Source organism: Maniola jurtina, chromosome 4 (genome assembly GCF_905333055.1).
Source record: "Maniola jurtina chromosome 4, ilManJurt1.1, whole genome shotgun sequence".
Lineage (NCBI taxonomy): Eukaryota > Metazoa > Arthropoda > Insecta > Lepidoptera > Nymphalidae > Maniola > Maniola jurtina.
This window is the reverse complement of record NC_060032.1, coordinates 532,265-556,081: the sequence shown is the minus strand read 5'-3', so window position 1 is coordinate 556,081 and position 23,817 is coordinate 532,265. Positions and strand designations below refer to the sequence as shown.

General features: G+C 38.0%; 1 protein-coding gene across 3 annotated transcripts; it reads left to right on the top strand.

Annotated features, from left to right (window-relative positions):
- The first annotated feature begins 8,217 nt into the window (after window positions 1-8,217).
- LOC123864512 (peroxiredoxin 1) lies at window positions 8,218-21,974 on the top strand. 3 transcript variants are annotated; one of them, XM_045904999.1, is made up of 6 exons: window positions 8,236-8,357; window positions 8,738-8,843; window positions 16,601-16,741; window positions 17,224-17,363; window positions 19,672-19,840; window positions 20,196-21,974. In XM_045904999.1, the coding sequence occupies exons 2-6, from the start codon at window positions 8,752-8,754 to the stop codon at window positions 20,341-20,343; spliced, it is 690 nt and encodes a 229-aa protein (XP_045760955.1). In that variant the 5' UTR covers window positions 8,236-8,357; window positions 8,738-8,751; the 3' UTR covers window positions 20,344-21,974. The 3 variants fall into 3 exon arrangements, with proteins under 3 accessions (XP_045760956.1, XP_045760955.1, XP_045760954.1); XM_045904998.1 differs by lacking the exon at window positions 8,738-8,843 and adding an exon at window positions 10,515-10,646 and having other exon boundaries at window positions 8,243-8,357; XM_045905000.1 differs by lacking the exon at window positions 8,738-8,843 and having other exon boundaries at window positions 8,218-8,357.
- Window positions 21,975-23,817: the final 1,843 nt, after the last annotated feature.

Here is a 23,817-nt window from a genome sequence, read left to right as displayed (position 1 = left end):
ATGTGGTCTAAGATGGGACGCGTTTACCTAGAAGGTGCCTATTCACTCTTGTTTTAAAGATACCCGGATTGTAATTGGTAGGAAACACAGATCGCGGGAGAGTATTCCAAACCTTAGCCATGCGTATGAGGAATGAAGACGCAAAACGTTTCGTGCGTGTAGATGGAATGTCGACGACATAAGGATAAGATTAACATATTTACCTAAAAATGCTTTTATTTTTGAACGTTTTTGAAAATCGGTGTTTCTTTTTTTCTCTAGGGAAAACCCTTAGTAAACCCCCAACGCCTGGTCTCCTCTGGTCGAACTAGATCGAATAGTATGTACCTACACACTTGCGACAAAATAGTCTCAGTAATAGAGACTGCGCACAGGTAAGACTAACCTGTGCGCAGCCTCAAGTGACTAAAGTGTAACGGGTTCGCCCGTAATGGAATCGCAGAGTTTGATAGTTTCAGAGTTTCAGACATAGTTGTTGTTCACAGTTGCGTCCTATCGGCCCGTACCACTTTTATCTCGATTGCTATCATTTGGGCAAATTGGGCGATTCTCATACTGCTACGTTTTCTATGTTCTATCATCGTCAACCTGTCGGTTACTGGATATAGGTATCTTGTAGGAACTTTCTCACGCCATGGTACTGCTGTCTTGCGCCGCCTAAATCCAGCGGCTCTAGTGATATCGTCTCACGTCTATCCACCTAATTAAGGGTCTGCTTCTCTGCCATCAATATGCTTTCCCGTGCAAGGTTGCCATTCTAATATCTTGGGATGTCCATCTATCAGCTTTTTAACCCCCGTTCAAAAAAGAGGGTTGTTATAAGTTTGACGTGTGTATATTGTGTGTGTGTATTTTCTTGCAATGACAGCACATATTTAATTGCCTAACTAGTTCATTTTGAACCTTGTTTGTTAACCCCCGACCCAAAAAGAGGAGTGTTATAAGTTTGACGTGTGTATCTGTGTATCTGTCTGTGGCATCGTAGCTCCTAAACTGATGAACCGATTTTAATTTAGTTTTTTTTGTTTGAAAGGTGAGTTGGTCGAGAGTGTTCTTAGCTATAATCTGAAAAAATCAATTCAGCTGTTTGAAAGTTATCAGCTCTTTTCTAGTTACTGTAACCTTCACTTGTCGGGGGTGTTATAAATTTTTAATTTTTAAACTAATTTTTTACTACGTTATTTTTTAATTAGGTACCTAAACCGATTCCTGAATCTGTTAAGGAAATTCGTAGTAAGGGATGAGCTTTAGCAAAGCCATCGCTTCGCCTTCATCGAAACAAACTTATACACGTTGTTCTAAATGGAGTAAAATTTGAGATTGCCTTGGAGAATCAACCGTTAGTATGGTTGTTACTTACTATCTGTTGGCGGTTAAACTGTGAACTTTGCTGGGGACATTGTATTGAAGGTAACGTTAAAGTGTATGACTGTAGTTTTCTTAATAACAAGTATAAAAAAATATATAACACTCCCGACAAGTGAAGGTTACAGTAACTAGAAAAGAGCTGAAAATTTCAAACGGCTGAACCGATTTTCTTGGATTATAGCTAAGAACACTCGATCAAGCCACCTTTCAAACAAAAAAAAAATTAAAATCGGTTCATTAGTTTAGGAGCTACGATGCCACAGACAGATACACAGAGACTCAGATACACAGATACACACGTCAAACTTATAACACCCCTCTTTTTGGGTCGGGGGTTAAAAAGTCAATTACAGTCAGTAATAATGTATTTATGGCTCTTATCTATCTTACAAAAATGTAACTTCTCCCAAAAATAATTGGTTTTGATTTTTTAATTCCTACTTAAAAACTAGTTATCTTATAGGTATATAGTTAGGCAAGCATATTTAGAAATCTTACCCTATTGCTTTTTTAATTCCTACTTAAATTATTATACTAGTTATCTTATAGGTATATTATAGTAAGCATATTTAGAAATCTTATCCTATAGATCTATACCTAACTATAGCTTATGCCCGCAACGCGTAGACTACACAAATTTCAAGGGATGGAATTTTCCAAAAATCCTTTCTTAGCGGATGTCTACATCATAATAGCTATCCAAATTGCCTTTCAGCCCGATCCGTCCAGTGGTTTGAGCTGTGCGTTGATAAATCAGTCAGTCAGTCGCCTTTTCCTTTTATATATTATCTAGATTCCTGAAATAATTTCTGACATGGAAATCGCATAATTGAGGAAGATAATCCACGAACCTAATCTCAGGAAGACGTTATCAGTGTTATCACAACCGAAAAAATGGGAAACCCGCCGCGATATCAGGATGAGAAAATAACCAAATCGCTTAGCAAAGTGGCGCGTCAAATTAAATGACGGCCAGGGGTGTCACTCATAGGTTTTTACTAGAAAAGCCTCTATAGCGCAATGGTTAAGAAGTGGACTAAAACACAAAAGGTCTCAAACCTAGGCCAGGACCAGTTGCAATTCTGTCATACCTACTCGTTTTTTTGGGTTCCGTACCTCAAAAGGAAAAAGGGACCCTTATAGAATCGCTTCGTTGTCTATCTGTCTGTCTGTCTGTCCGTCTGTCCGTCTGTACGAAACGCTAAATCGTGGACGGCATGGCTTTGCCGGTAGGGGGCCCACCCACAGCCAGAGCCTCTAACCAGACCAGATAGAAAAATATAAAAATTCTAAGCTTCTACCGGGAATGGAACCCGAGACCTCCCACTGATAAAACCGTAGCGCTTACCACTGCATCAGGTAAGTCGTCGAAATAAGACGTAAGGTAATGATTCGGGCGCTGTGGTCTTTGTTTTTGTGAAAGTGAGAAGTCCTGGGTTCGATTCCCGACAGGAGCAATTCGGGAATTTATATTTTCTAAATTTTCTCTGGTCTGATCTGGTGAGGGCTTTGGCCGTGGTTAGTTACCAGCCTAGCGGAAAAGCTGTGCCGCCAACGATTTAGCGTTTCGGTACAATGCCGTGTAGAGACCGATAAGGGGTTTAACAAAAAAACTGCCACATTTCTTCCAAGTTAGCCCGCTTCCATCTTAGACTGCATCATCACTTACCACCAAGTGAGATTGCAGTCAAGGACTAACTTGTATATGAATTTCAAAAAAAAAGCGTCGCTGTAGTGAGGTAAAGGTGACAGCCCTAAATGAGGGCCGTTTAAGGCCGCATGGGGCGCGCAAACTCAATATCGTCCCCTTTCATTTTCCAGGTAGATGCGCTAAAGGTGATTGCCACGTTACTGATTAATAGCTATCTGCTGAACTTAACTACATCAACAATCAGCATACATATACACACGACAGGTCGAGGTGGCAACCGGGGTATGAGGCTGGGGGACGCCCCGCACACCAGCATGTCACCCGCGCAGTATCCCGCACTGGGAGGCTGTGTGGGTATTCGGTGGGTCTCTACTCCGATTGCCATCTCGACCTGTCATGTACTATACATACAATACTATTTTTAGAGTTCCGTACCGCAAAAGGAAAAATGGAACCCTTATAAGATTTATTTTATTTTATTGCAAGATAGGTTGGCACGTGACAACACTTTATTATGATGTATGAATGAGGTAGTCAATGGAGGAAGAAAAATAACTGCCCAAGTGCGAGTCAGACTCTCGCACCGAGGGTTCCGTACTCGGGTATTTTTTCCGATATTTTGCACGATAAATCAAAATCTATTATGCATAAAAATTAATGAAAATTGGTTTTGGAATGTACAGGTAAAGCCCTTTCATATGATAGGCACCTTACGGTTTTCGGATTTTTCCTTTACTTCTGCTATAAGACACCTACCTGCCTTTCCTTTCTAGGTCAACGGGAAGTACCTAAGATGTTTTCTTGACAGACACGACGGGCAGACGGACAGACAGACACAGACAGACAGACAACAAAGTGATCTTATAACGGTTCCTTTTTTCCTTTTGAGGTACGAAAACCTAAAAACAGTCGTTTATTTCTTTGTCATTTAATCATCCTTGTCCAATAACTGCTTCATACATCGTGAGCAATATTTCAGTGATTGACTCGCGCGGTGAGCCAGATTTCATTTGTCGTTATGATTGATGACTGCAGGGCTGAAGCCTCTAGTCCACGTTGGCCTAGCGCCTTTGGCGAAATCATATCACTATAATAGCTATTATAATATTTCTAATATCTCTTTAAGATTGAACTTATGAGATTTTCGAGAGAGGTTTACTAATGAGATTTGAAATCTCACCAATGCTACACTGGACGTACAAGGAGCTATGATGCCACAGACAGCTACACAGTTACACAGATATACCGATACACACGTCAAACTTATAACACCCCTCTTTTTGGGTTCTTTAATAATGACAATTCAATATAGCAGATTTGGGGTTTTAAAAATCGCGTTTGAACTGTTTGATTTTCTGAGATAAAAAATATCCTATGTGTTGACCAGCGTGGCGGACAATAGCCTAAACCATTCTTATTCTGAGAAAAGACCTGAGCTCAGCGTATAGGGGCCGGGCCGGCGCGGTGCAATTTTACTTTGAAGGTTTGGTCTCTTCATAAAACCACCCTCACCCTGGACTACCAGTGGGACCACGCCCCTTGGTGGTAAACCGTAGACTCACCAGAGGGCCGAACCCGACACCCTCATACAGTACAGGAAAAGGAAGCAATCAAGTAAAAATATTTGTGAAGGAAAACCGTGAAAATCCTGCTTATTAATTAAGCTGTCGTCAAGATGAATTAGCCGGTCGAGTAAGCAAATCGCTCTTCCCAAGGTAAACACTGTAAGTGGCCGACACCCATCCGTCTTATGAGGGAATTATGTTTTTAGACCTTCCTAGCCGATCCAGGCTTAGTCAAATCCATACTAATATTATAAATGCAGAAGTTTGTCTGCCTGTTTGTATGTCTGTCTATCTGCTGGCTTTTCACGTCCCACTCCCAACAGTTTAACCGATTTAAATGAAATTACAGTTCAGAATTAGCTTACATACCGGGGCATACCGGGGCAAGGAATTCTAAATTCTATAGACTACTTTTATCCCGGAAAACCAAAGAGTACCCACGGGGTTCTTAAAGGCCCATCCGTTTAACCGATTTATATGAAAGGTACAGTGATAGCTTGAATCCCGGAAATTGATGTAGGCAACTTTTTATCCCGGGAAATCAAAGAGTTCCTAAAACACCGAAATCCACACACAGGCATTATCTAGTTTAAAATAATATTGAATAGTTGATGCCCGCGACTTCGTCCACGTGGATTTAGGTTTTAGAAATCCCGTGGGAACTTCAAGGTGTTCTATGGCTACGGCCAAACCCTTCTCATTCTGAGAGGAGACCAGTAAGTAGATCGTGACATTGTAGATGTCATTCTACCGTTCTCAGTAGTGAGCCGGCAATGGGTTGATCATGATGAGCAGGCACAGGTGTACCTACTACATATCTGTTATACCCTCTCACTCATAATATTAGATATTAGGCTGGAGAATTAGGCGTGAGATTGTCAAAGTCAAAGTCAATTGTACACTTTCTGATTGTTAAACAGTGATGTAAGTAGTGATAAATAATTACGTTAACTTAAAACTAAAGCTACAAGGGTTCCAAACGCGCCCAAGTCTGAGAAACTGACGGCTTTAAGTGCTCTCCAAAGCACATTAGTATCAACTCCGGGCTATACCCATTATTATGCATTTCTAGAGAAAACAACGGAATAAAATACCTACAGATACCTAGTTCATTTAGAAATACGATGCAGAAATCGTTAATTTAGATTAATATGGTCTTCTCAAGAATCAAGATTATAGCCGGTTGCGCTTTTCCAATATTTGGCAGCCGGTAGGTAAAAAATATTGACCTTTTATCGCCATTCAATAGTTATTCAAAAAATGCAGATTTCAACAACTATTAATTGGTATTTGAAGCGAATCCCAAAAACGTTGGAGTGGAAATAATTACGGAAGCCGGAAATAAATTACAGTGTTTCACAATAGCTAGCGAACGGCTATTGTGGAACGCGATACTCTTGTTGATTGCTGCGTTTTGCTTGTTTGCTAAGCTTTTATGCTATGTCTGCGCCAAACAAACAGTCATCGCTGAACTTAACCGCAAGACGCGTCGCAATAGCAATTTTAAGACGTCAGTGGGGCCCAACGTACGGGGGAGAGGAGCATACCAAACCGCAGCACCTCGCGTTCGCCATCTGCATTAGTGTGAGTGCTACATCCGTACACGAGCACGTGGAATAATACCTGCGCGAGCTCGCTCACGCATTGTAGCTCAGACTCCTATACCTAAATAGTAAAATCTGTTCGCTTAGATGCGGTCGCCTTTGTGTCAAGCAGCACCGCATCTTGTCGAAGGCGCCGCCGCGACTTCAAAGTTCGCCGCGGGGCGTACACCCGCAGGAGAATTTGGCAATTTCATTAAAATTCTCTTGGAAACCTAACTTGTGTTCATTATTTGTTAAAATAGTATTCTATAGTATATAGTACAAAAGAAAAGAAAAAGAAAAACAAATTATTTTTATTCAATTAGACTTTTACAGGTACTTTTGAATCGTCAAAAGCATCTACCGCTGGTTCGAAACTGCTTTCCTACCGAGAAGAACCAGCAAGAAACTCGGCGGTTGCTCTTTTCAAAGACTTGATAATATACATTATTATTCTATTTCTATAAGACGACAGCGCTCTCCACTGCGTTAGAAAGGTCGTCAAAAGCTTTTCTTTTAATCTCTATTGTGTCTGCTTATAGTTTCTTACTGACTCTATACTTCTATTCGGTAGAATTTTCTTTGCGAGACGGTGGTAGATTCCCAGACTTAGCTTAGGTATGTAACAATAGTATAGACCTACCATAATGAATTGAATTGTAAACTTTTAAATAGTTATCTTAGTACGTTTATGTGAATATAGCTAGTACTAGACCATATTATTATGTAGTCAGGACTTCATCCGCGAGGATAGATGATCAATCAATCGCTCACGACTTCGTCTGTGTGAATTTAGTCTTTAGATTTGTGTGTTTAAAAATCCCATTGGAATTCTTTAATTTTCCGGGATAAAAAATAGTTATCTGATCCTAGGCTGCACTTTACCCATTAAAATCGGTTTGGACTTTGGATATGTGCCGTGAAAAGCTAGCAGATAGACAGGTTACTTTCGATTTTAGATATTTAAACCAACTCAAGTTGCCACAACAGCCAACTTTCCAGTGTAATAAAATTACAATCTTCCAAAATTACCAATCACTATTTTGTTGGAACCAAGGAACATAATAAAACTGGGTGGAACCTTGGGTTGGAACTTGGAAAATGGAAATCACGCTAAAAATCACATTGTGAAATCTCTTGAAATCTTCACACAGCGACATCTAGAATGATACAATGAAATAAATTGTCGAAGTGATTAGTGATTACAAAGAGAGCTCTACCTCCACCATTCCTCCACCGGCACCGACCAGACAAAAATTACCTCAGTGCTAAAACTACAACGCCATCTATTTTTTCTTCAGTACACTACTAAAGAAGTCTTATTAAAAAAACCGAATGTTTTTTTTACAATTTTTAATAAAGCATTTTATAGGAAAAACATTTTTTCAAAGGTATTTTTAGGTACTTAAGTAAGTCTTTAAATTATGAAATAATTAAAAAAAATATATATTTTTTTCTTCTCATTTGGCTTTACATAGATTAGAAAAAACAAAAAAATTGTTTAGGTAAGTTAATTATTTTAATCTGTGGGATTGTGTCTGTGTGACCAAATTTTGCAATAAAATACTATTTAGTAGTTTTCATTAGATTTAGAATTATCAGGTAGGTATATAGTAAACAATTATTATTATAATATTAGAACGTTCAGTACATGGTACCATTTCTTTGCATATTTTTGGATTGAATGATCCCGGCTTTTCGGAAAGGTTGAACCAATTTCGAAGGGATTTTCACAAAATGTAGGTAGATCAGTCTATCAGCTGTTGGTTCATGAGGTTATTGATACTTCCTTAATATTACAATATTATTTACCTGTAAGAGAATTAATTATGTCTATCTGTCGATCTGTTACCTAGCTATTTACGGTCTATCCATCTAACCGATTTTGACAAAAATTTTACAGAGAAGGCTTGCAGCCCGAAGACATGAATTATGCTAGTTTTATTCCGGAAAATCAAAGTTTCCACGGGAATTTTAATAAAATAGTAGGTATGGCACAACTATTTTCTTTGTGATTTTGGTAGTTTTAGCAAAGTTGAGTATGGTTACACTAAACTTTGACATTTCATTCATTTGCATTTCCTTCAAAACGTTAACGTTCTTCCGAGTTCCGGCCGGCATTTGTCATTTTCACGCCGATTAACGTGGTGCGTTTCGTGAATTTCTACAAAACCTCCAGTTTTTTTTCACGTAAGTATTTTTAATTTATATCTCTTAAATTCGATCCTTGCAATGTTTAATTAAAACATCCTTTTTAACATCTCTGAAAAGTCTTAACTTCATTTCCTCTAAGACAATAAGATTCATCTAGAAACATTCCGTGTCCACGAATTGTTTTATGGGATTTTTTATGCCGTAACAATACCACAATACCACAAACGTTATAAGTAACTGTAAAAGGTTATCATTCTAAAGTATTGACCTTTGAACAATAGGTTATCTGTGCTTCTTGCTTATTTCAGATATTTTTCAACCTCCTTTTTAACTTTCGAAAACGTTAGGGAGTAATTTTATGAATAGGCATAGTGCTAGTTTCTTGGTTGTTTCGTAACATTGAAGAATCGGTTTAGGGTCAAAGGTTAAGATGGCGCAAGAAGTATTGAATAGGAAAAGAGAGCGAAGTGATTCATGCAATGAAGGGAATGAAAGTATTGCGAAAAAGTTACAAATGGTCAGGTCAGTTAATTCTTCCTAAAGACAAGTCTATGTTCCTAACAGTGTGATTATTGCTAATTTTTGGTGCTTATTCAATGTAAGTATACAAATGTCTTAACTAAACAAGCTCAAAGAGGCTAAAAAGTTAGAACCTAGAGCAGAAAGTCTGTCTAAAAATATTCATTAAATTGACAGAATACTTACAAGATAAGTTAAATAAAATGAAAAACATGTGACACATCTTTCTTGTCTCTGGGCTGGTTTCCCACACTTAAATATTTCTGCCTGTTGTGCGTTGTGTGGCACATGCAATAGTTAAGTAATAAGTACTTTCCTACAGATGTATGTACCTATATAAGTAAGTAAAGAGTGTAGAAACTAACTGTCCTTGAGAAAGTCACACAACAGTTCATATCATTTGCAGAGGAATAAAATTGTGGCTTAGGTGTTAATCATGTAACAATTATATTAATAATAGCTGATGCCCGCAGCTTCGCCCGCGTGGATTGGTCAGATCCCCTGCAGCATCAGGATTGAGGAGTTGGACTCCAAATTTCTTAGGAAACAATGTTGCAAAGTTCCTCTATCAATTTAAAAAGAAATGACGCAAATCGGTTCAGAAATCTCGGAGATTTCGGTGTACAAAGGTAGAAAAACACAACTCCCTTTTAGAAAGTCGGTTAAAAAAGTAGCCTATGTTACACCCTGGTCAATCCTCTACTTGTCAGTGAAAATCCTGTCAAAATCGGTTCAGCCGTTCCAAAGATTAGCCTTTTCAAACAGACAGACAGACAAAAATTTTAAAAACGTGTGATTCAGTTATAGTATCGTTCAAATAACCATATGACCTTAATATTCGGTAGTTATTTCGAAATTACAGACAGACACTCCAATTTTATTTATTAGTATAGATTGTGTGTGCCCCACGTTTTTACTTTTAAATCTTACCAAGTGTTAAACCAACCAAAATTACTGACTGGCTGACACAGGTTAAAATGCATTGTAGCAACAAGAACATCAGAAATTGGTCATTGGGGGCTGGTGCATGTAAATGGATGAATTAAGAGTAACATGATTGTAGGTGAAAGCTATTTAGTAGGTATTTACTTTGTGTGTTACTAATATTGTCATGGTCATAACTTTATCCTTCACAATATTTTCCTTCCTGTAACTATTGGCATGTCAAAAACCCACACCGTTCAGGTTATAACAAGTTATACAAGGAATGAGTGAATCCATACTAATTTTATAAATGCAAACGCTCTGTCTGTGTCTTCTTCATTCTTCTTTTTCTTTGAGGCTGTGCGTGTCTTTGGATTTGTTGTTGTGTGAATGTTGTACCTGGGATCTACCTCTAGAGTCTGGACCCCAAAATAGGAAGCTGAAGCCACTTGGTTATTTCTGCTTAATTACAAGTGTAAATTAAAAATTCATAACACCCCCGACAAGTGAAGCTTACAGTAACTAGAAAACAGCTGATAACTTTCAAACGGCTAAACCGATTTTCTTAGATTATAGCTAAGAACACTCTCGATCTAGCCACCTTTCAACCAAAAAAAACTAAATTAAAATTGATTCATTAGTTTAGGAGCTATGATGCCACAGACAGATACACAGATACACATGTCAAACTTATAACACCCCTCTTTTTGGGTGGGAGGGTTTAAAAATAATTCCTTGATATTTACTTAGTTGAAATTATCAAGTGTGAGCGGTGAAGATGTCTATGGATCACAAGTGTTACTGTCGGGGTGATGAGATCACCAGCATGGACCTGGAGAAGCCAGAGCACCTTGTACCCATGATGAGACCATTCTCCATGAGGTTTATTGCCTTTTCTTTGTGTATCATTGGAGAAGTTGTTTGTATTTAGAACTCTTGTAGTGTATTTAGTCAAATCTGAGTTTCAATATTCAATCTATAATCTGTCAATAAGTTACTTATTAGCAATGTTGTTAGTTGTCAAACATTGTATGGTTTTTTTAGGGTCCAATACGTCAAAATGAAAAAAATAAACCCTTATAGGATCACTTCGTTGTCTGTCTGTCTGTCATGTCTGCTAAGAAATACCTATAGGATACTACCCGTTGACTTAGAATCATGATATTTAGCAGGACGTAGGTAGGTCTTATACCACAAGTGAAGGAAAAAATTTGGAAACCCTGCAAGTGCAGACCAAGTGCAAATTAGCAAGTTCGTTCGCGTGGATGTAGGTTTTTAAAATTCCCGTGGGAACTCTTTGATTTTCCGGGATAAAAAGTAGCCTATGTGCTAATCCAGGGTATAATCTATCTCCATTCTAAATTTCAGCCCAATCCGTCCAGTAGTTTTTGCGTGAAGGAGTAACAAACATAGGTACGCACACACATACAAACTTTCTCCTTTATAATATTAGTGTGATTAATGTAGTAGGGGCTATTGAATCGCATACTTATTATTTAAAAGCACTTGGTGGATACATAAATGTATTATCTATTTATCATTAACTAATGCACTCACATGCAAGTTTACATAACAATGTAGACACAGATGCATAAATTGTACATATTTCAATATGTATGACGGTTAATTTGATTCTTAATTAAACAAAATTTGAATTACTTGCATATTTTTGAATGATAATAATTTCCTAGCACTGTCTTTTGTGATAATGGTTTATTAAGAACCAAATTGCATATTTAGATTTTACAAAAAAAAAACTTTGAAATAGTCTTGAATTTTTTCAAGGCGCACAGTTGAGGAACACCCCAAGTTCTTGATGATATTTTGATGTGGTCCAATTTTAATTCAAGATATCAATCTTTGACAATGCGCACAGTTGTGTGGTGGCCCAAGTTAACACATAATATTTTCCTAATGTATGATTCTCATTAAATTACTGTAGGTAATAATTTGTTTAGGACAAACTATAGTAAAATTTTTGAAGTTAACTAAGTATATCATTTTGGCCTAAAGTTAACTTATGCAACCTGTTTTTCTTTTATTCACGGTCAAAAATGGTAATCTAAACGTAACTAACCGCTTGTAATGCAACTATACCTAAATAACAGATTCTCGTATGAATCTCTCTTAGCTCTTGAAAAATTACATTCATTGCTCTGAAAAAAGGATTTTAGGCTTATTTTTACAGTAGTTTCAGTTTTTGACTTTAAACTTTGCTTTACTTTTTTAGTTTAGTAAAACTAACGGCATATTTTATTTGTAGGTAATTAAAACTTAGTATATACCACTATCTATCAGATATCGTGGTTGTCACGTTACATGATTGTGTAATTTTTATTGATAAATCATTATCTTAAAACTGTCTACTAAATACAGATTAAGATAATGTTCAATGAAATACAAAGATATTTCATATCTCGGTAGATTATGCACTTGATACTACATGTGTAATGTCTGTGTTTTTAGGGTTCCGTACCTCAAAAGGAAAAAAGGGACCCTTATAGGATCACCTCGTCTGCCTGCTTGTCGTGTCTGTCACGAAAAGGGAATCAAAACCGATAACTTCCCATTGACCTAGAATCGTGAAAGACAGGTGGGAAAAATACAAAAACCGGGTGGTTCCGTCATTAAAAAGATTAAATGTGATCACGAGCAAATAATTATTTAGTTTAATTAAATCGCATGTAGATGGCGCTGTCTGTTATTCACTTGCAGTGTTGCACATATAAAATGTTATATCTTGTACGATAGTGCGGAACCCTTCGTGTGCGAGTCCGACTCGCACTTGGCCGACTTTTATCGGAATGTGCAAATCATTTTGCAAATGAATCACAGAGATAACTGGCTTAAATGATTGTAACATAATTTAAAAATCATGAATAATAATCTATCTTGGAATGCAAAGCTGAATGCTTTGATTCAACTTTGTCATTACTCATTAATGTTAATACTCATACTACAATAATAATATTATTAGGCGCTATGGTGGAACATATAATATAACAATACGTACATAGTCTGCTAAAATTATAACCCTTCCTTTTGGCTTTGCAATAGTCGGTTAAAAAAGTTAACTGACTAAAACTTGAAACATTATCCAACGGAACTACTTATTCAAAATGGCTGCATTGTAACTAATTTTCCCAGGGTCAGTAACCTCGAGGCGATTTTAACCAACATGCTAAATAGTGGAATATTAACCGATTACCTGTACCACGGGAACGGGAAGTTACTTGTCGAGTTATGGAAGTCCACAGACAGAAATAAGTATCAAGTCCATTTGCTGAGAGCTGAGTTTCTGACTGAAACCGATTTCATTGAATCTAGGTTTGTCTGTGGAAAACTTCATATCTATAAAATTAGCTTTTGTCCTTATGTTGTTATCAAGAGACTTGGTTCACCACTCTGGCTGTATGCGCTAGCCTTTAGTTTCCATCGGCAGAAACCATGGATACAGTTCACGACTGTTAGGGAACTTCTAACAAAACGTCGAGGCTTCGACGTCACTGGCAAACGTCAAATGTTAGTACATTTGACGCCGCGCAGGTAGCCCTAAAGTAGCCTTATTTTTCTTTGATTTTACTTCACCATAGTCTAATATTTGACATATATATAGTCGATTCAGGGTCAAACCGAGAGTAACCTTTTTTTTTATTTTTTTTATTTCTTTATTTATTTAAGGGCTTTTATACATTTAAAAGTACATGTCAGCCCTATAATAATCTAATTAAGTACAATAATACAACAAAATTCTTAACCTAACAAAATAAGTCTTTCTCACTACCCATAATTTGATTTAGAAAGCAGCCATGTGCAGATGTCATTATCCCCAAACCAAACTGAAATATACTTCATAATCTCCTCAATAATAAAACCAATAAATGCTTTAACGTACGTACGTAACAATATTAGAAACGTACGTAGTAATATTGTATTGAATAGGTATGTTGTTTACGTAGGTACCTACCTAGTCCTATTGAATTAAATTAGTTTATCATATCTGGGTGATAATTACGTAGTTTCAAGTTGTATATTATGTACTAGTGTTTTGCTCGGTGCGCGAGCTGCTAAAGCAGCTCGCGTGACGTGGTAAGGTTAACTTTATTATATAAAACCAAATTGATTTATTAAGATACATAATTCACCCCGAAAAAACCCATAAAATGACAGGCATTTCTATTTTTTGTAGAAAATGTAAGTCCGCCATCTTGGATTTGAAAATAAATGTCATTATCAAAATCAGCACCCTGGAAAACCCTGAAAACGATATCCATATTATTTTTTGTAAATTAGGATAATATTTTAGTAGGGTGCGTGGGTGCGCGGACCACTAAAGTGGTCCGCGAGCATGCAGAGTTTGTTTCACCGAGTAGACCTTCCGATCCTGATCATCTTTTGCCAAGAAACCACTCTTCTATCTTTTATACCTTCCGAGATGGACACCGATGAAATTTGTATGGCGGCCATCTTGTTTTTCCAAAATTTTCCACTTTTTCTATTAATCGTTTGGTACTTTCTTCAAAGATTGCTAGTTTCAACGAAATCGGTTGGAAAACAAAAGAGTTGCAAAAATTACGTCGGCCGCCATCTTGTTTTTCTGAAATGTGAATTTTTCCCGACTCCCGTCCCGCACCCAAACATATCTTCCGAACATCATCGTATCGTTTCTTGTCTCTTTCTAGGAGAATGAGGCATTCAATATTCGTCATACAAAATGTATGAAAAAATAAATTCCGCCATTTTGTTTTTTTTTCTATTCATCGAGTAGACCTTCGGATCCTGATCCTCTTTTGCCACGAAACCACACTTCCATCTTTTATACCCTCCGAGCTGGACACCGGCGAAATTTGTATGGCGGCCATCTTTTTTTCGCCATTTTGAATTTTTTTTCAGCTTTTTGGCAATTGGATGTCGTCATGAATGACATTTGCTCGAGCACCCCCCACCCATCTTCAATACCTTAAGCGGGCCCTTCATCCGTCTCCGATATCCTCGATCATCAGCTATTTCCAAATTTTTCCTCGATTTTTTTTTTGTTTTCTATACGAAACCATCAGTGGAAAAAAAAAATTTCATACAAAATTTTACAGGAGGAGTTTTTGGGGAGAATCTCGAAAATCTCCCCAAATGTGGCAACACTGTTTACATATTTCGATACTGCTGGTTGAGTCACACAATCGATTGATACATGTCGACTTTCCAAAATGTTGCCAACTGCCTCAAAAACGTGATCAAAATTTCGGAAAATTTGAAGAAAATACAAAATGGCCACCAACTCTTTTTGCAGAAGCAAATTAGATAATTTTACAACTTTCCTATTAACTACAGGATATACCGCTCCCGATGACGTTTCAATCTCTCCTCTCGCTCGCACCCACGCGAAATGATCGTCCCTGAAAAAAGACAATGACGAAAATCACTTTTTTTTTGATAAATTCCAGTGTTGCCAGTCTCCGGCGACAAAAATACCCAAATGTCATTTGTACGAGCAAAACACATAATCGCTCATACTCGGATTTTGCGAAAAGTCCGTATTTCGATTTTTTACATTTTCGCAAAAATCTTGAAATTTCCCGAAAAATGGGGTAATTTTTCCCCACCAATCTATACTTCAAGTTCATATGTACAATCGCTTTATAGAAGCCGAATCGCTCCGATGTTGCCAACTTTGAGATATTCGAGTTTTAAAATTGGGATTTTTGGTACCTCTAACTTAACGGCCGTCACGACAGCCGCCATCTTGAATTTTTAAAAACCACACCCATTCCGTCAAAATTCAGGATAATCGTGGGCGAAACCAGAAAAAAATTATTAGTTTCAATTTCCCGTTTCGGATCTGTGGCGCCGCGGTTCGAGGTCGAAAAATCAAAAATTTTAAAACGCTACGGCTCGGCCGCCATTTTGTTTTTCCAATTTTTTCCACATTTTCTGTTAACCATTTACTACATTCTTTAATAGTTGCGAGTTTGAACGGAGTCCCTTAAAAAACAAAGGAGCTGCAAAAAACTTGACGGCCGCCATCTTGTTTTTCCGAAATGTCATAATTTTTCCCCAGTCATCTCCCTCACCCAAACACATCTCCCCTACATCACTATATCATTTTCCGTCTCTTTCTAGGAGAACAATTGTATCAATGAGTCAGTGAGTCAGTGAGTGGTAATCGAGCTATATATAGTATAATTCGCTTATCAAAGGCAATTTAGAATAATGTATTTTTAATGGTAATTTCAGAATTTCAATATATTTGTAATTTTTTGATTTTATTTTTTAAATATTGGTACTTGAGTCGCCGAATTAACTTTAAATATAATAAAAAATCTTCGATGAAAGCTACCCAGTGTCTTTCCACTTCATGGCGTGTGGAAGTCCCACGCGCCATGATTTTGCATCAAAATCGGCTCATTAATTTAGGGACTAAGGTGGAACATAATATATTACAAATATATTTGTATGAATATATTCATACATAGACTTATAAAAATATCATAATATCCTAATACATACAAAGAGAAACTCCGAGCATCGCTCTCTCCATCGCCCGCTGAGTGACGGAACTTTCCTATGAGGCCCATAGTTGATCATGTCTTGGATCCATAAATTATGGCATAACTGACAACGTGCAATTTACTAAGAATATTTTTACTAATATAAAAAATAACGAGCAAACGAGCAGGCGGGTCACCTGATGTTAAGTGATTACCGCCACCCATGAACATCTACAGCACCAGAGATACCGCCGATGTGTTGACGGCCTTTCAGGAAATTTGTGGTCTCCAAGCACTTATTGAAGACCCTATTTTATACAGTGAGTAAAATCCGTATGTGTAATGTTGCAGCTTCAACAAGATGCCACTTCAGCTGACTAAGCCGGCGCCGCAGTTCAAGACCACCGCGGTGGTGAACGGCGAATTCAAGGACCTCTCGCTATCCGACTACAAGGGAAAATACGTTGTGTTGTTCTTCTACCCCCTGGACTTGTGAGTACATTTTGTTATGAGTTGTAACCAACTCATCGCCTTCCTACTACAGGAGCATTAGGTCTCCTCTCAGAATTAAGCCAAGTATCCACCTAAGCGGAGAGGAGAGAAGAGGAGGAGAGGAGTGTTCAGTCTACCGATCAGATTCATAATAGATGACTTTATCACATCATCTTTTATTTAAAAATGTGATTGATTGACTGTACACTCTACCTATCCGCTCCGCTTAGGTGGATACCGAGCCTGAGAAGAGCTTAGGCTGTAGTCCACCATGTTGATAATGTGGCAATTGGCAGACTTCGTACACCTTTGAGAACATTATGCAGAACTCCATGTGGGTTTCCTCACGCGATGTATTCCTTCACAATTAAGGCAAGTGATATTTAATTGAATGGGTGACCTTCCTCTCTTTCTGGTACACCTTGCTCTTATTATGACCCTTACAAAAATTTTTTTTTAATATAAGAACTGTTAAATTCCAGCACGTTCGTATGCCCGACGGAAATCATCGCATTCTCGGAACGCGCGGACGAGTTCCGCAAGGTCGGCTGTGAAGTTATCGCCGCTTCGACCGACTCTCACTTCACTCATCTGGCCTGGATCAACACGCCGCGCAAGCAGGGTTAGCTTTTTTTTAACTTCCGCTCGGAACGAATACGAATTTCCGCTCCGTTCGGCTTCAGCGCTCAGGCACCCTAATGTGTGAAGATCTTTATACTCGCTCTTCACTCGTGCGAATTACAAAAACAGTGAACTGGAGTGAGGAAACTTGATGTGATCCTGAATCGACATCAAGTTATTAAACGACGCAAAACAACTGTACGCTACTGTACTGCAAGCGATTACTTACTATCAGCAAGCCTAAGTTGCAGTTTCAACGAGCAGATAGATGGCGCCACAGTACATTCAATCCCTCACTTCGATGCCTGAATCACGCTAACGGAATGTTAATCCACGGAGATTATATTGCTTGTATTATGCTATATCTAATACCTTTTAGCAACATTATTGCATATACAAATTTCCAAAATATATCTATAATCTATTTGTGAGTGACTTAAAAAAATTATGTCAACTAACCCACTTAGTTTTGCCTGAATTTTAAACATTACAACTTACTGTTTCTGTGTATAGTTCTATTTAATATGTGTATAGTTAACATGAAGTGTGGCTTTTAGCTGACATAGTGCTGTACAATGGTACCAAGGTTGTTAACCCAATGAACGACAGAGACAAACGCTCGTCTCTCTCGCTCTGCCTGTATAAGATAGCTCCATGCTGGCGAAGGAAAAGCGAGCCGAATTTACGGCAGATTGTGAGTCCTAAGCGAGACTGCAGCGATGGTATTATTAATAAATTTTGATACTATATTGACATACTTGGTACATTATCGTGTGTTTTGAATTCACATTTATTTGGTACATCATTGGGTGCTTTGGATAATTTGTGGGCATTGACTAGGCTGACCAATGTTAGATTTCTGGTTGAAGCCAATTACGGTAATATCATATTTATACTCGCATCGGAATAATTTTGCGCAGAAATGCACAGAATAATGCGGACAAAAACTGACTGTACACCGATGAAATACATGAAAATGAATAATGAATACCAGACTTTATTGCTTCACGTTAGAATTTTAAATTCAAGAACAACAAAGACTCGTGCTATCTCGCTCATAATTCGCGCGTACAAAACATGGCGACTAGACAACAATCAATGGTGGAAAGACGCGCGGTATAATTGTCAGATATTTTCGCGCAATTGCACTTTCGTGTATACGTTCTATTTCCGCGCTTGCTATAAACCTTCGGCTTCGGCCAAAACTGCAGTGGTTTTTATACCACCGCGCGATTATTTCACCAGTCAACCCTTCGCTTTTCGCGTAGTAGAAAAGTATAGTATGTGCAGGCAGATCCCCTCCAGTATTTTTTTTTGGAGTTCTTTTTGCCTGACTACAACTTTACTAAAACTATTCAAGTAACGAAAGGTGGGGTCTATAAAGCGTATTTTGACTTTAAGGCTTAGGCTTAAGTTTCAGTTAAAACGAGACACATAGAAGATAGAGACAAAATCTGAGGTTGGTTGGTTTTTAGTTCTTGTTTAAGCAGGGGTTGCTTTGTAATATTTTTTTTTTCAAAATAAATTTTTTATCCGTCTTAATAACTTCCTCATCTTTGGGTGTATATCTGGGTGTGTGAAAATATTGGGTGAACATTGGATTGTGTGAAATTGTGTTGTTGTTTGGGTGATTCTTTGAATAATTTTTTTTTGTATCTGAAGTCAAAAACTTAGTACAGTCCCAAAAACGTCTACCTACCTCGTTGGAGATAAAGCGTGATGCATTGTAGTCCCTGGTACCAGGGGAACTTTCAGGGATACGTATGTAGTCGATCAGTCGGTGGCAAAAACCAAAATACAAAACTAAAGACACTGACTTCCAAAAATAAAGTTATTTTGTAGTTTAAAGTTTTTATAATGTTCATATGTATGTATAGTTGTTCTATTTCACGAAGACCGTACAGCCTTGGTTGTAGTGAGTGTATTGATAAGCGTTAGTGCATTTGAGTCCGTAACGTAAACCACGTTCCGGTCGACACTGAGTGCCACACGCTATAGCATTGTGTTTGTGTGCACTCACACAAACATAGCCAAATGCTCTTAGTGAAATAGGACATAATATGTACTCTAAGATTGAAATCTATAGAGCGCACTTTGACTTGCTTAGACATAAGTTTCAGTTTAAACGAGACAGATGTATACCAGCGGTACAACGCTGTCTCGTTTTAACAGTGTCCTAAGTCTGAGCGCTCTATACATGTCAGCCTTAGTTACAAACTGAATTCCACGCGGGCAAAGCTACTAAATAATAATTGTGGCACGCAAATGCCCATACTAATAAAATAAATATGGTGTGATGGTGTTTGCAGGTGGACTGGGCCCCATGAACATCCCGATCATAAGCGACAAGTCGCACCGCATCGCGCGCGACTACGGCGTGCTGAACGAGGAGACCGGCATCCCCTTCCGCGGCCTCTTCATCATCGACGACAAGCAGAACCTGCGCCAGATCACCGTCAACGATCTGCCCGTCGGCCGGTGAGTAGCTGGGCCCCATGAACTGTGTTATCATAAAAAATATCATCAGCCTGTGGACGTCCACTGTTGGACAAAGGGCTTCCCTAAAGAGCGCCACCACACCCGGTCCTCAGCCTTCCTCATTCAGCCACTTCCCGCTAGCCGCTTTACGAGTATATCGTCAGTCCATCGTGCTGGAGGGCGTCCCACACTACTAGGTTCTCCTGAGGATCTCCTCATTTCGAATCTTATCCCTCAGGGAAACTCATAAAATATTTCTCACCGCTCGCTGAGCAACTTTGAATTTGTGGACAAGGCTGTTTGGCATAAAAAATACAAAAATGTAAAATGTTAATTGTTTTCGTATCCATTCCAGCTCAGTAGAGGAGACCCTCCGTCTGGTCCAAGCATTCCAGTACACGGACAAGCACGGAGAGGTGTGCCCGGCCAACTGGCGGCCTGGCGCCAAGACCATCAAGCCCGACACCAAGGCGGCGCAGGAATACTTTGGCGACGCCAACTAGTGGCCAGCGGGCGGCCAGCTCTACAGCGTTGTGTGATTAGTGCTTTGTAATGTGTGATTTTGGTGCTCTTCATCAATAATAGTTGATCACAAATTTTAAAACTACATGAATTAACGGTTCCGTATCGTCGTACAAGAAATAACACTTTTTGATTTTCGAGGCGGTCATTTTGAAATCTTTATTATTTGTTGTTATAGCGGAAATTTCACTCACATTCTCTGGAAATTTCAAATGTACATCCTACAGTTGACGAGCAGACAGACGGACGGACAGCGGAGGCTCGGTAATAGGGTACCCTTTAGGTAGGAACCCAAAAAAAATGATGTTAAAAGAAATATTTCATAGTAGCCGTCGTCGCGTCTTATGATTCAAAATAGCGAATCGAATAAAGTAACCAAAAGGCCGGCAACGCATTGGCAGTTCTTCTGGAGCTGCAAATGTTTATGGGCGGCGGTAATCACTTACCTTCGGGTGACCCGCCTGATCGTTTGCTCGCTATTTTTTTTAAAGTAAACTAAATTAGTGAGCGTTTTATTGGTAAATAAAACAGGTTCATTATAGTGCATAACTAGGCGGTGCCCGCGTTTGGATGGATTTTAAAATGGCTGACGCGGACTTAGTTCCAATTTTGCCCACCTGTCAGATAAATTATTGGTGGCCTGTATTAAAGCATGGAAATCAAATTCAAAATATTTTTATTCAATTATACTTTTACAAGTAGGTACTTTTAAATCGTCAAGAGCATCTAAGAGATTTAGCAAGTAATAATACTAGGTAATAATCCCTAAAATATATTTGATTAACAGTAATACTTGAGCACTAATGTCACACCTTCAAAAGCACTAATTCATAGATGGCGCTGGAAGCCAACTAAATTACAAATAGTTTTAAATTGCATATCTAACATAGAATCGTTTCCTAACCATTAAATGTACGCACCTCTGTGATAAATTGTTAATACAGACAATATAACTTTTTTGTCTTTATTATGAGCATTTTCATATTATCCGATCCGATTCTGATACGGTCAAAAATAATTAAATAAGAAGTAAATTCGATTGCTAAATATTCCAACATATCAATTATGTATCATATGAAAATCTAAATATCAATAATTTCGTATTATTGTACCTAATGTAAAAAATATCGATATTTTTATTTCGATATTATCAGTGAACCTAACTGAATCTAAACGGCGTATTTTCTGAAAAACTTTCCAATCGACAATCAAGTCAATTGCAAACGAAAAACACTGACATTATCATTTTCATGTGTCATTTTAATTCAATGCTAAATCAATTCGTTCTTAATATTTCAATTTTGACTTCATTATAGAAGAAAATACGTCCAATTACCTTTCGGAATAATTTCGGATACGGCACGATTTTCCAACTGAAATTATGCGATATCGGATCGAATAATATAAAAGTGTTTTACTATTATTTATGCATTTTTGGTATCGAATTGAAGTATGCGAATCTCAGTATAGCATACTATAGTAATAATATTATGCATACTTATATATAGCATTTTTGTGTCAACCTGTAAACTATCAGTATTGGACGGGATATACAAACAATGATGGATTGTTTATATTTTAAATCGAGGCTGTAATAAATGCTGTAATGAAATGTGTGTTTTATTTTAATCCAATAATGATCTCTTGAAGCTCGGATCCATAAGGGCCGGCTCACATATGGCGGAGCGCAGCGCAGAACATTTTTCAGTTTTTTTACTATCGACATTACCCTCATTGAAATCACACTTCACACTAATATTATAAAGGCGAAAGTTTGTGTGTATGATTGTTACTCTTTTACGCAAAAACTACTGGACGGATTTGGCTCAATTTGGAATGGAGTTAGATAATATCCAGGATTAGCACATAGGCTACTTTTTATCCCGGAAAATCAAGAGTTCCCACGGGATTTCGAAAAACCTAAATCCACCATCTAGTAATATCTAAAATCAATTGTGCATCCGTGCGGATACTCGCGCAGTCCAGTGCGTGCTCGCGCATTTTCTGGTAGAAGAAATTCGCGTAATGTGTCACGCGATTAGAAAACTTCGCAGGTATGCTCTGCGCTGCGCTTCGCCATATGTGCACCGGCTCTAAGGTCTAGCCCGCCCAACAAATTATTTACCTAGAGCTTTTTTTCCTTTATCTATGCATCTATGATGCCTAGCACGCACTGCGAATGCGGTGAGCGCCATACTGCAGAAAATATTCGCGCGAATTCAATTTGCACCGCACCGTGTGAAAGTATCAAAATACAGGTCTTTTTCTCTGCCCATCATGCCCTGTCCATCTCCATTTCGACCTGGACACTTTCCAAACAATATCAGTTAGTCCCGTCTTTTCCCGGGTTGTGTCGTTTGGCTCACGGTCAATGAGCGTTAGGATGTGTAGGTATACAGGGTGGTCAAAAAGTCGTGGATCAAACGCAATAGGGAGATAGAGGAGGTCATTTCCAGCAAAAAAAATTCTACAGCATGGCCATATTTAAATTGTCCTAAGAGTTGTGAATATTTTTGGGTTTTTAAAAAAAATACCAGATTCTCTTACAATTAGACTAATTAAAAAAAAATGAGATAAAAAAAATAAAACAAACGATGCTGTGTCATTACTAGATAATGTATCAGTACTACAAACCTTCTATTGAGGCTCTGGCTACCAAATTACAGGAGCAATTAATTTTTTTCCAAAACTTTTAAAGCGTTACCAAAAATTAAATGTCACTTTAAAAGCGCACTGTGAAAAAAAAATGTACTACGGAAAAATGACCCTGTATTAGAAAAACTTGCTGATTTAATGCCAATTTAAATGAGGTATAACACATTACTCTCTGTTTCGTAATTCTGGTATTATAATCGTTTTTGCATATCAAGGTGCAAATTTCAGTAGATTAGTTTACTTCAAAATAATTTTGAAGATTATCATGCTGCTAGTTAAACTGTTAGTTTTTTGTACGTTCGAATGCTAGAAACATCACTGTGCTTGTCACACTTAAAACTGAAAAGAACAGAAACTCTTCACTACCACCACGTGCCAAAACTACCCAGAACGGTTCGAGAACGGAACCCTCGGTGCGCGAGTCTGACTCGCACTTGGCCAGGTTTTTTTTCGTAAGTATAAAAATATATAGCCTATGTCAACCGGGCCTTTATAATGAATCAATTGACAGCTCATTTATCAAAATCGGCCCAGTAGCTTAGGCGCTACGGTGGAACACACAGAATCTGGATACATATACCTACACATACATACATATACTGCTAAAATCATAACTCTTCCTTTTGGCTTTGCCGTAGTCGGGTAAAAATAAGTAATAACTATGTATGTCACCCTGACCTTTACAACGAATCAATTGGCACCTCATTCATCAAAATCGTAGCTTAGGCGCTACGGTGGAACACGTAGAATCTGGATATAAACACATACATAGGTACATAGACTGCTAAAGTCATAACCCT

What these genes read in the sequence shown, in the direction of transcription:
- LOC123864512 (XM_045904998.1), top strand. Translation starts at nt 10,543, where the DNA reads ATGTCTATGGATCACAAGTGTTACTGTCGGGGTGATGAGATCACCAGC. An exon ending in TTCTTCTACCCCCTGGACTT is followed by an intron (nt 16,742 to 17,223) that starts GTGAGTACATTT and finishes GTTAAATTCCAG; the next exon opens with CACGTTCGTATGCCCGACGG. An exon ending in AACGATCTGCCCGTCGGCCG is followed by an intron (nt 19,841 to 20,195) that starts GTGAGTAGCTGG and finishes TATCCATTCCAG; the next exon opens with CTCAGTAGAGGAGACCCTCC.